The sequence below is a fragment of the Phoxinus phoxinus genome (assembly GCF_949152265.1).
Source record: "Phoxinus phoxinus genome assembly, chromosome: 25".
NCBI lineage: Eukaryota > Metazoa > Chordata > Actinopteri > Cypriniformes > Leuciscidae > Phoxinus > Phoxinus phoxinus.
Genome location: NC_136900.1, coordinates 24,183,979 through 24,197,369, shown reverse-complemented (window position 1 = coordinate 24,197,369; position 13,391 = coordinate 24,183,979). Strand labels below are relative to the sequence as shown.

Below are 13,391 nucleotides of genomic sequence, written 5' to 3'. Positions count from 1 at the left end.
TAAGCAATAATGAGCTTTTCTTGGATAGTATATTATGCCATTTTAGTTTTTTTTTCTTCTTCTTGAAATAAGCAAAACCATTTTTGTTGAATGTCTTGGTAGCTACTTTTGTGCCCATTTTTGCAAATAGGATAGTAAATAATAAAATGTTTTAACAACCATTGATAAAATGTAATGCATATACGTCAATAAAAAGGTGTGTAAAATACAAAATAGTATTTTTAATGTCTATTATGTAAGGGATAATGTATAGCGAGGCGGTTGTTATAGCGAATACAACACCTAAACGGAGTCTAAACGGGTTGTATTCGCTATAACCACCGCCTCGCTGTACATTATCCCGCTTATTATATGGCTACCTACCAAATAAATCAATAATTTTACACAAAATATTGTTTTAAAAAGGAGGTTATTGATTTAAAAACGATTTATATGGCTTCCGCTAAAGAACACCGTGTCCATGGCAACGCTCTGTTTTTCATGGCAACAGGTCTACATTAGAATTCAACCAAGCCATGTAATAATTATGTTTAAATGATAAAGAAGACTTAAATCTACAATTTAAGGCATTTATTATAAATATGTGACTCATTTGAGAGGAAATATGAGTAAATAAATCATTGGGACAGGAAAGGTAACCAGGAATGATGACCCATATATATATATGTGTATATTCACACACACAGAGGCGAACCAACACTGAGTGGGGGACCCAGGCAAAATTAATCAATGAGACCCTTTTTATATATGTATTTTATATACGTTTTATATATAATATACGATTTTTTTGTTCATCTTCATTACCTAGAGGTATAACTATAAAAAAATTAGTCAAAACACAGAACATCTAACATAACATAGGCTAAGTTGTGACAACTAGAGACTCAATTGTGTCTGTTTTTATTTCTCATAAAGGATTTGTATGACTTAATACCCCCAAAACACATATCTGAGAACTTTATCGACCTGTGAAAATGATCTTACACCGCCTCACTAGTGCAGAACATCCATTATCCACTGGATGGCAACACAACCATGCTGGATAAATCCAGTCTCCCTTCGCTTGCTGAAAACACAAGAGAGGAAAAGCAGAAATCATTATGAGTGCACGTAGCGCTCGGCATATCACATATTTATGAATCATAGAATATTCCAAACAATACGAAGAGAGATTTCTGAAGACAGTACTTTGGAAGTAAAATAATGCCAAATGTTTTTGAAATAAAAAGCCTGTTGAATTGCACTACTTGAAAAAATATGCATTGCATTAATAACCATGCTTGCATTTTAATGCATTGTATTTTTAGAGCTTGCATTTTTATGGGCTGAAATTCAACATGGTTGTATATTTAAGCTGTGTGAATATTTCAATTCAAACACATTTTCATTAATACAAATTCAATAATCCATATTCACCTTTCATATTTCACTTCCAAAATATTTAAACTGTTTAAAAATACAACCTATAATATTCAACGGGCAATTTTCAGTCCACTTTATTTCGCTTTACAAATTCAGTGGTTCAAATTCGACAGTAAATTTAACATTGACGTCCAGGAACTGCAGGAAAAGCAGTAGATTACCGAGTTTAATAATCTCCATCTGCTAAATACAATGCATTAAAATGCAAGCATGGTTAATGCAATGCATTTTTTTTTCAAGTAGTGCAATTCAACAGGCTTTTTTTTTTTTTTTTACTGTATTTCAAAAACATTTGGCATTATTTTACTTCCATACTATGCATGCTTAGTGTGTATTAAGTATTATTGTTTAAGCCTTTCATTCTTTTGTGTGTGTTTTAGTGTATTCTCCATCATGGATATTGTATGGTGTCAGCCCTTCATTTTGCATTGGCCTTTTTTTGTTTACGTCTCTAGCCTTCCCTATAATTTCATAAAATATAATTCATACATTTACACTATATTTTTTTTTCCTCAGCTGATCAGTACTTCTCCAAATTGACTGGTGAATTCTGATAGGGTTGTTGTCCCTATTAATTTATTCATTAATTTAAGTCACAGTATTCAATGTGCATTATCTACTTTATTTAGACAAGCATGAAAAACGCCGTGCATTACCCGAAGAATAATCCACAAAATTTTGAGGTGACGGAAAGAAAAAAAACTATATTTCAATGCAAAGTTTCTCGAAGGAAAGCAACACATTTAGCAAGAGAACAGAAAAAAATGCATAATATAACAAATATTGCAACAAATGCATAATATTAATTTATATAAATATATTCTGCTAGTTATATTATAGTAGGCTATATTATAAATATATAATATCTTATCTTATTTTTTCCCTTATTTTATAGGGGCTCCCAGGATCCATATTCGTTTGTTTATTTGTAAATGAATGTAAATGGAAAATTACTTTTCGCGCCATCTCTCTCTCTCTCTCTCTCTCTCTCTCTCTCTCTCCCTCCCCCCCCCCCCCCCCCCCCCCTCCTCTTTGCATCCTTCGTACGTGCACATCCACACTAGCTTCATGGCTTTACAATACACACAGGCGAACAGAGTCCAACCACTTTCAAGACGCGGGGGGAGCTCCTTTTTTCAAAAACACGTAAAAGCAATATATACGTGTATCAGCTGATAAATAGTACACCAGAGTCCACTTTCAAAAATCAAAGTGCAAAGTGTAATGCGGAAATTACCTGAAATATAACAGAAAATAGGAAAGTAAGTGCGCCGAAAATGGTTCATTCCTAAAGCACGACGTGCAAAACCGAACGCGCCGCACCCCGCTATAACACTCAGAAGATCCACCAAACCAGCTGAGGGTCACAGACACGCCCCTCCGACGCTGTAATTCGACAATTCCATTTAATAGGCGGGGTTTCAAAGAAGGGATCGACTGACTATTGGCTGATTGTCACGTCAATCAGACGCTGCTCTGCATAAGCAGGTCAGGTTGCAGTTGCAGGGGAGTGGGCAGGGTTGGGATAGCTGAACTTCTCCGCTGGTCTAGTGTACTATCCTCAATTTAATACTTTATTGGAGAAATTATTTACTTTGCGTGTGTTTTAATAGGACACCACTAAGCAACTTCTTCGAGTAATTAATGGGTTTATTGGGAAGTTAAGGTGAGTAAGTCCGGCTTTTAGCTCTAATTGTTTGTCAAAAATAATTTCTATCAGTTTATTTGAACATGCGATAAACAGATAACCTTGCATAATATTTCATCTTTATTGTTCTTGTATGAGACATATATAGCGATACATTGACATAATATATTATCATCAATATTTTACCAGAAGTGATAAATTAAAAATTGAGACTTATAATGGAATCAAAACACGGAAAATGCCTTATTTAATGTATATTTGCTAACACATTCAGGCGTTTCATCCATAAATAAGCCATGGTAGAATAATATATTAGATTATTTATAACTCATATAGCCTAATTATCATATAGGTAAAATAATGAAAGAATTTAGTATAATGCACATCATCATTATGTGCAGTGTCTGTTTAGATATATAAAATGTGTTATGTTTCTTCAGACACTGGGACACTCCGGACTGGTTTCCTGTGGCATCGGATCTTGTGATTTCTGAAAGCTGGTAAGCCACTGACTAACGCACATTGCGCCTGTTCTCCACTCCACTGTGCGTGTGACAGCGGCTAACCAGCTTTTGGATGTGTGCCTGACTGGGACTGTCCCACTGGAGACTCCTGAACGGGTACAGTTACTGGAGGGACACCTCTGGCTCCATGATGGCCCGCCTCGACGAGTGTTTGTGTTCCTGTAACTCAACTGGTAATCCTCTGTGCGTGAAACCAAGCGATTCCCATCATGAGCACATGTCCTGAATAAATGCACTGTGATCAATGTACAGTAAATGTAAATGTTCAATGACATAGAGACAGTCAAGTTGTTTCTCTAGTACTTTTATATGCAATAATAATGTTAATATATTTTGCACGCAATGCAACCAGCAGCTCTGAACTTCTGAACTTGTACAGTAATACAAGTCCAGTTACAGTAGCTGTGGGAGTGTCACTATGTGTCAATCGATATTCATGTTTAACAGTGTGACAATCAGTGTTATATTCCATTAATATATCATTAAACTTTCATTTTGTTCACCCTTTTCAGTTTTGGTTTTGTACAGTATGAGGTTTAGAGTCTTTTCAACATGTTGAGGTTTTCATGATATGACAGTATATAATATTATGGATATAAAATAAAATATAGAAAATATAAACCTTACATTTTTCGAATATATTATATCTAAAAAAAAAAGTTAAATATATATTTTAAATATAAACATGCTTGCTGAGTTTGCAGTAAGATTTTGCTAAAGAAATGGATAATGCAGTATGACAACAAATAAATGTAAAAAAATAATTATTTTCAATTGTCATTATTGTATTGTGTTTAAAAATATATATAAAATCAATTCTAATGTTGAGTATACAAACATGCTTTTAGCAAAAAAATATTGATGTTGTAAGATTTTAACTAAAGAAATGGGTAACGGTGTGTGTGTGTGTTTGGGGGGGGGTTAAAGGTTGTGGTGAGATTGTGCTAAAGAAACGAGTAACATGGTACGACACTAAGTTAACAAGTTCATTTTTAAATGTTAAATTTGGTCAAAAACACATCTTTGTCTTTAAAAGCACTATATGTTACATAAATATGACTACATTTAGGTGATAAATGGTTACATTTTGGAGTTTGAGTTCCATAAAATATGAATCCTGTCTCCTAACATTAAATACTTTATAATGTATGGCCGTTATTGGTAAACATGAAACTGAAAAATCATGATTGTGTCTGTGTCTCGGACTGCACTGCTGTTGATGGCTCTGGTCCACTTCAGGGAATTCAGCACAGATCACAGCTTTAATTTGATTGCATCACTTTTTATTCACAATCTGCCTTTTTGTTGTGATTAACCCCCCTGGTGAAATGAATAAAAAAGATATAATTGTCATTAATGTAAATTTATGAGCATATAGCCACACCTTTACGAGTGTGTATCTGTAGCTTATCCACCATGGCTGACGGTTCCTTGATCTTTTATATATAATACATTTTCATATAGTTATTCATGATATCAAAATCTCACAAAACACTGTTTTTTAATATTGAATTAATGCGATTTTATAAGTTAAGATGCACAGAGTTTTTCCTGTTAGTGCACTAATGAAATTATGACTTCCATTATAAAAATAAGTATTTATAGAAGTATTTATTAAGTATTAAAAATTATTTATTTTAGACACAATAGGGCAGTTCTGGGTTTAGATTAGTGTCTACTAAACTTAAATCCAATAACCATATCAAATCCGACCATATATACTTATATAACATGAATAGGTGATAATGTAAGAACGTAATAAATATATATATATATATATATTATTAGTAATAATTATGCATAATTATTAGAATAAAACATTTTATTTTATAATTTTTAAATAATTGTAATAATATATTAATATTATGTACTGTATATTAAATGTCAAATGTATTGTAGTCAAATATAAGTGTACAAGCATATAATGCATACATGCAAAATGTATGCAAAAATATATAAAATTATAGTTAAGTAAAAATATGTAAACATATTTATCTGTGGAGGTCTGGCCGTCTTAAGTATAATAACAAATAATACCAAGAAATTCTGAAAATTAATTTTAATGGTTTTACTCAAATTATTATCTTAATATAATTTGTATTAATAATAATAAATAAGTGGAACCTTTGGACCCCACTGTATAGTCTCAGTGTTGTTTTAGAAAAAAAATGTTTATTAATATTTTTTAATTAATTAATGGAGAGCGATTGTGAATGAGTAATGGAGAGCGAGTGTGAATCAGTAATGAAGAGCTAGTGTGAATCAGTAATGGAGAGCGAATGTGAATCAGTAATGGAGAGCGAGTGTGAATCAGGTATGGAGAGCGAGTGTGAATCAGTAATGGAGAGCGAGTGTGAATCAGTAATGGAGAGCGAGTGTGAATCAGTAATGGAGAGCGAGTGTGAATCAGTAATGAAGAGCTAGTGTGAATCAGTAATGGAGAGCGAATGTGAATCAGTAATGGAGAGCGAGTGTGAATCAGTAATGGAGAGTGAGTGTGAATCAGTAATGGAGAGTGAGTGTGAATCAGGTATGGAGAGCGAGTGTGAATCAGTAATGGAGAGCGAGTGTGAATCAGTAATGGAGAGCGAGTGTGAATCAGTAATGGAGAGCGAGTGTGAATCAGTAATGGAGAGCGAGTGTGAATCAGTAATGGAGAGCGAGTGTGAATCAGTAATGGAGAGCGAGTGTGAATCAGTAATGGAGAGTGAGTGTGAATCAGTAATGGAGAGCGAGTGTGAATCAGTAATGGAGAGTGAGTGTGAATCAGGTATGGAGAGCGAGTGTGAATCAGGTATGGAGAGTGAGTGTGAATCAGTAATGGAGAGTGAGTGTGAATCAGTAATGGAGAGTGAGTGTGAATCAGTAATGGAGAGCGAGTGTGAATCAGTAATGGAGAGTGAGTGTGAATCAGGTATGGAGAGCGAGTGTGAATCAGTAATGGAGAGCGAGTGTGAATCAGTAATGGAGAGCGAGTGTGAATCAGTAATGGAGAGTGAGTGTGAATCAGTAATGGAGAGTGAGTGTGAATCAGTAATGGAGAGTGAGTGTGAATCAGTAATGGAGAGCGAGTGTGAATCAGTAATGGAGAGCGAGTGTGAATCAGTAATGGAGAGTGAGTGTGAATCAGTAATGGAGAGCGTGAATCAGTAATGGAGAGTGTGAATCAGTAATGGAGAGTGAGTGTGAATCAGGTATGGAGAGCGAGTGTGAATCAGTAATGGAGAGCGAGTGTGAATCAGTAATGGAGAGCGAGTGTGAATCAGTAATGGAGAGTGAGTGTGAATCAGTAATGGAGAGCGTGAATCAGTAATGGAGAGTGTGAATCAGTAATGGAGAGTGAGTGTGAATCAGGTATGGAGAGCGAGTGTGAATCAGTAATGGAGAGTGAGTGTGAATCAGTAATGGAGAGCGTGAATCAGTAATGGAGAGTGTGAATCAGTAATGGAGAGTGAGTGTGAATCAGGTATGGAGAGCGAGTGTGAATCAGTAATGGAGAGCGAGTGTGAATCAGTAATGGAGAGCGAGTGTGAATCAGTAATGGAGAGTGAGTGTGAATCAGTAATGGAGAGCGTGAATCAGTAATGGAGAGTGTGAATCAGTAATGGAGAGTGAGTGTGAATCAGTAATGGAGAGCGTGAATCAGTAATGGAGAGTGTGAATCAGTAATGGAGAGCGAGTGTGAATCAGTAATGGAGAGTGAGTGTGAATCAGTAATGGAGAGCGTGAATCAGTAATGGAGAGTGTGAATCAGTAATGGAGAGTGAGTGTGAATCAGTAATGGAGAGCGTGAATCAGTAATGGAGAGTGTGAATCAGTAATGGAGAGCGAGTGTGAATCAGTAATGGAGAGCGAGTGTGAATCAGTAATGGAGAGCGAGTGTGAATCAGTAATGGAGAGCGAGTGTGAATCAGTAATGGAGAGCGAGTGTGAATCAGTAATGGAGAGCGAGTGTGAATCAGTAATGGAGAGCGAGTGTGAATCAGTAATGGAGAGCGAGTGTGAATCAGTAATGGAGAGCGAGTGTGAATCAGTAATGGAGAGCGAGTGTGAATCAGTAATGGAGAGCGACTGTGAATCAGTAATGGAGAGCTAGTGTGAATCAGTAATGGAGAGTGAGTGTGAATCAGTAATGGAGAGTGAGTGTGAATCAGTAATGGAGAGTGAGTCTCGTCGACAAACCATCAAGTCATCCAATTGGGCAAGATACAATGCACAGTCTTTATTAAATACATAGACAAAAGTAAACGTTTTCGAGATAAAATCTGGTAATATTTTACAGTAAATACATGTTTTGAAATGTACCAAAAAGTAGTAAATATAGCATTAATATATAGATTTATTCATATATACAGCAGGATATATATAACACGAACTGTTATACTGATGCCAGTTAAGATGAATTTAAGCCGAAAGTCATTCTACATCCTTAGCCCTGTGCTTCAGGTTTATTACCGCCAAGACGATTCCCTGGAAGTCAGGACTGCAAGACACATAGAAAGGTACATTGAGTGAGGCTGTTGGGTTTAGAAACCATGACAAGTACAAAAATACTTCATCTGATAAGCTTTTAGACACATTCCCATGCACACAGCAGCCGAGAGAATACAGAAGGAAACCTCAAACCCAGAGAAAAGTCTTAAAGGGTTAGTTCACCCAAAAATGAAAATAATGTCATTAATGACTCACCCTTATGTCGTTCTAAGCCCGTAAGACCTCCGTTCATCTTCGGAACACAGTTTAAGATATTTTAGATTTAGTCCGAGAGCTTTCTGTCCCTCCATTGAGAATGTGTATTCGGTATACTGTCCATGTCCAGAAAGGTAATAAAAACATCATCACAGTAGTCCATGTGACATCAGTGGGTTAGTTAGAAGTTTTTGAAGCATCGAAAATAAATTTTTGTCCAAAAATAACAAAAACTACGACTTTATTCAGCATTGTATTCTCTCCCGGGTCTGTTGTCGATCTGCGTTCACGACTCCGCAGTGACTCCGGTGACGTAAGACGCTGATGACGTGTTATCTGGTGCGCCCGAGCGTCGTTTACAGTCTGAGGAAGACGCACGATGTAAACAAAACAATCTTCGCAAACATGTCTAAGGATTTCGACACAGAGGAAGACTTGCATTTTTTTGCCCATCCATATTTATTTGAACCCGAATACACGGACGAGATAACACGTCAGCAGCGTCACTGCGGAGTCGTGAACGACAGACCCGGGAGAGAATACAATGCTGAATAAAGTCGTAGTTTTTGTTATTTTTGGACAAAAATTTATTTTCGATGCTTCAAAAATGTCTAACTAACCCACTGATGTCACATGGACTACTTTGATGATGTGTTTATTACCTTTCTGGACATGGACAGTATACCGTACACACATTTTCAATGGAGGGACAGAAAGCTCTCGGACTAAATCTAAAATATCTTAAACTGTGTTCCGAAGATGAACGGAGGTCTTACGGGCTTAGAACGACATGAGGGCGAGTCAATGACATTATTTTCATTTTTGGGTGCACTAACCATTTAACGTCTCACTTCACTCACAGCTAGCAGTCGCTAAACCAGAAACATACAGTCTTACAGATGAACATGTAATAAAGCACAAGGCATTGAGAATGTGTGGGAAGAATTCGACATCATCGGTTCTTTGGAAATGGCGAATACACACAGAGATGTTCCAACAGGTTTATCCAGAAAGTGTCCCGATAGTAGCAGGTACAGAACAGCTGATCACTGAAAACATCTACGGATGATATTCTTGTCATTTATACGTTGCTTGCACAAAGAAAATGTCATCATGGGAAAGTTTCTCCTTAGAATAAGTAGCTAGCCACCGGTTCCACTTTTATAAAGTCCCAGTTTTGTAATTGTTTGAAAATATATGAGATAGCTTATATTTTTGAATACTTGTAAATCCCATTCGTTCACAATCAGATGCCACGAACGGGATGCTTTCAAAATTACTATTTTATGTACACTGGTCACAATCTTTGTACTAACATTCAGAATAAATAAAATGACTGTTTGGATCATTGTCCACTCAGCACATTTTAAGGAGACAAGAGATATTAACATGTCTAACATGTCATTAGATGTGTTAAAGTGATAGATTACCCAAAATTGAAGATTTTGTCTTGATTTATTCACTGTCAAAACCTATGATTTTCTTTATTCCGTGGAAAACAAAAGGAGATATTTCGCGAAATGTTCAAGCTGCTGCTTTCCCATTCGAAACCATATACCGTAGTAAAGATTCACAAAACATTCTTAAAGGGACAGTTCACCCAGAAATGAAAATCATTAGTATGCCATCATTTACTTATCCTCATTTCGTCCCAAACACGTTCAACTTTCAACGATATTTTAAATGAAATGTGAGAGAATTTCCCAGCTTTGACAGCTACGCAACTACATGATAAAAGGATTGAATTTAGGCTTTTCTTTACATATAAACATTGATCAGCGAACATAAAAGCTCAAACGTGATGCGTAACACGAGAATGAACCTCATTGGTTCTCGCACGTCAAGCGAACATGCTTGAGCTTCCGTTTACCACAACTGATGTGTGTGTTGAGTGAATATGTGAATAAAAGACTAAATTAAATCTGTTTATTATTAAGTGAGTGTGTCTCATGAAAATTTGGACTAAACCACTCAATACAAACTTTTTGAAGCGTTAAGGCCATTGCACACTGAGTCCGAAATTTTCATATGCGTTTTTTCGTATTCGTGATTCGGTGGCTCTGAATTGTCAAAGCACCATTCAAACTGCTTGTTACGGATGCGAAAAACGCAGAAAATCGAACCAGTTTCGATTTTTTTTATAACGGACGAAAGTTTCGGAGGCAGTGTGCAAGCGTGATTGACATAACGTGAGGTCGTATTTATTTTTTAACGTGCGAAAATTTCGGATGCGAATTTCGGACTCAGTGTGCAATGGCCTTAACAGTGGTAGTTGCATTGACTTTCAATTGAGGGACAGAAATCTCTCAGATTTCATAAAAAATATTTGTGTTTTGAAGATAAATGAAAGTCTTACGGGTTTGGAACGACATGAGGGTGAGTAAAATCAGTTTGGGGTGAACTATCCCTTTAAGAATAAAATTCTTCTCAACTGATACAAGTCGCTCCAGGTTTGGATGGGAACCCCAAACACATTCAGGTTATGCGGAGTCCAGCTCATCACTGGGAAAACATTCAGTTACATGGAAGAAAGTTATACAGGTTTGGAACCCCAAGTAAAGTAAATGAAAACTGAATTTTTATATGGTGAAGTATCCTTTTAATAACACACACACAGAGAGAGAGAGAGAGAGAGTGAGAGGCACTATAAATCAGCGAAACAGGGCTCAAAACAACACAATGTAAGGACACCAAACTGGGACAGAAGAGCGTAAAAAAAGGAGAGGTGTGTAGAGCTCTAAGGAACACTTTAGTTTGCGAATTTTAAGTCAAATTACATCTTCATAAGCAAAAATATCTCAACTAGACTTCAACAAAAGTTGTTAGCAGCTTGTCAAGATGTAATTTGAAACCAGCCCACTATCCCTTAAAGCAACACCAAGTAGTTTTTCAACCTTCATAATATATTTCCAAGACTCTTGTGATGGTACATCGACTTACAACAGGTTGAATGACACGTCTGCCATAGCCGGACGGGCTCTGTGTCGCTTTCACTGGCACGACGGAGCTTCGGGGTTCGGGTAGTAGCCCGAGCACAAGAAGAACTACAATATTCGACTGCTTTACGGCACACCTCACTTCCCCCACTTCCTCAAATCCGGACGTGAGAGCCCAACTAGCGTTTGTTTGCCGGCTGGTATAGCGTCTGTATGTTGTTGTCACGGCCGAAGCTAAACCGAAGGAGGCAAAGGTTTTGTCGGAGACTAGGAAGAGAACAAGGGAGAGTTATAAAATCAAAGTCCGGACAAGGATCAACATTGGTCCAGCGTTCGCTCGCTGGCGTGAGCTAAAGGAGGAGGAGGGACCGATGCTGTCGGACTAGTAATAGCCACATGATTAGACGGACAAAATCATAATTTAGGATAACTGTCCTAATGACTGCAGGCTGATAGTCATGTTTGTTTATTTATTTTTCTGGTGAAAGTCTTGCGTCTCCGGCTATAATGCAAATCGATTTTTCAAATTTGCAGATTCATCTGTGGTGGCTTGATATTATGATATTGACGTTATATGGCTATTACCTACCACACAAACATTGCATTGAATTAGCATATCCATTATGTAAAACAGTAGCCAATAAGCTAACGTTACTATAATGACGCTGGCTTGTAAACGTGAGCTTTGCGATCTTTTGGCGTTTGAAAAAAATAAAACCCATGAAATGATATTCATATGACATGCTGACATATATGCCACTGTACCTGTGATGAAGACATTTCACACGCAACGCAGGACGTGAGAGTTCGGGGTATCGGCTTGTCAACAAATGCACGTATATCCCCCGGTGTAACCATGACAGATTTTGTGACAGTAGTATAAGACAATACTGTTTCCTAACTGTAGGGGGACCCCGAGAGCAAAAGCTACTTGGTGTTGCTTTAACCTAAAGTAACACTTCTTTATGAAAGGCACTGACAATGTAATATGTAACATCCATATTTATAGACACAAGTAGTAAAACAAAATCAGCAAATACTGTATATTCATAATACTAATATACAGAGGCTGAAGATATATCGGTAATGTTGTGTAAATTAGTTGACGCAATGCCTTTCAGATAAAGTGCTACAATAATCAGGCATGTTGATGGAAAGAGTGCGGTTAGGGGGGGGGGGGGGGTACCATGCAGGCACCAGACAGGACGGTCCCGCTGGGGTTGAGGAGCAGGGAAGCAGCAGCGGGCGTCACACATACACACCCTCAGGGTTCAGGCTGGACACCAGCGGGTGCTGCAGGTTTCGAGGGTGACCCAGGAACTGCTTAGCAGTGGGACGTGGGGGGGAATCTGTGCCAATGAAATATGGGGTCAAATATACAACAGCAACATCAGACGTTCATATAAACACATATCTGTGCTGGCCATAATGACCATACTATTTAGTATTCATGGAATAACAAAAAGAAATGCAGTGTACAACCAAAAATCATTGAAATAAGTGCTGTATCCCACAATGCAATGCACTGAGATGTTTAGAATCTCCTTCTTCACATATTTTTCTTGATCAATTTTCACGTTTCTCTAATATTTAAATCCAAGAAGATGACCGAATGCTATATTTTGAATTAAATATGCATAAACAATTATAATTGGGTAATATCACAACAAAGTGGGAAACTGTACCATTACATACCGCATACTGTTCAGATGTATGCGGTACATGTTCAGAATAGGGATGCACTGATGTAAAAATTTAGGCTGATACCGATAACCGATAATTCTTTATATTTGAAAGCCGATACATTTAAATCCAAAGCTTTATATATTTTTTGTGAGCCTGATTACAAAACCATAAGTCTCACCATAAAAAGCCATGTCCCAAGCACACAATTATAACGTACTCATTATAATTTTATGTAGCCGATATGACAGACTTGCGCTAGTGTTGCACTTTACTGTATTTTCCTTTTTTGAAGTGATTCCAATCATTTCAAGCAATAAAAAGCCATGATGGCAAACAGCTGAAGGAAATCATTTATCGGCTTTCCAACGGAAATCCATTATTTATCGGCTTTAATATATCGGCCATCTTATCGAATATCATTTTCTTATCGGGCCGATAACGGTAACATTAAAAATGAACATATATCAGCCGATACCGATGTGGTGG

General features: G+C 37.0%; 1 protein-coding gene across 9 annotated transcripts in view; it reads right to left on the bottom strand.

Annotated features, from left to right (window-relative positions):
- Window positions 1-992: 992 nt before the first annotated feature.
- The window catches only part of rassf7a (Ras association domain family member 7a), a 64,557-nt gene continuing 52,158 nt past the window's right edge, over window positions 993-13,391 (bottom strand). For 3 of the 9 annotated variants that reach the window (XR_013796632.1, XR_013796633.1, XR_013796634.1), the window contains exons 5-6: window positions 12,406-12,568; window positions 7,797-8,077 (exon numbers count right to left, since the gene is read on the bottom strand). Coding sequence is in view for 6 of the 9 variants with exons in the window: in XM_079604666.1 (XP_079460792.1) it covers window positions 1,011-1,066; window positions 12,482-12,568 (143 nt within the window). In the remaining 3 variants the exon portion in view is untranslated. Of the gene's footprint in view, window positions 1,067-7,796; window positions 8,078-12,405; window positions 12,569-13,391 lie in introns of those variants that run through there. The other 6 variants (XM_079604667.1, XM_079604669.1, XM_079604668.1 and 3 more) reach the window with 4 other exon arrangements.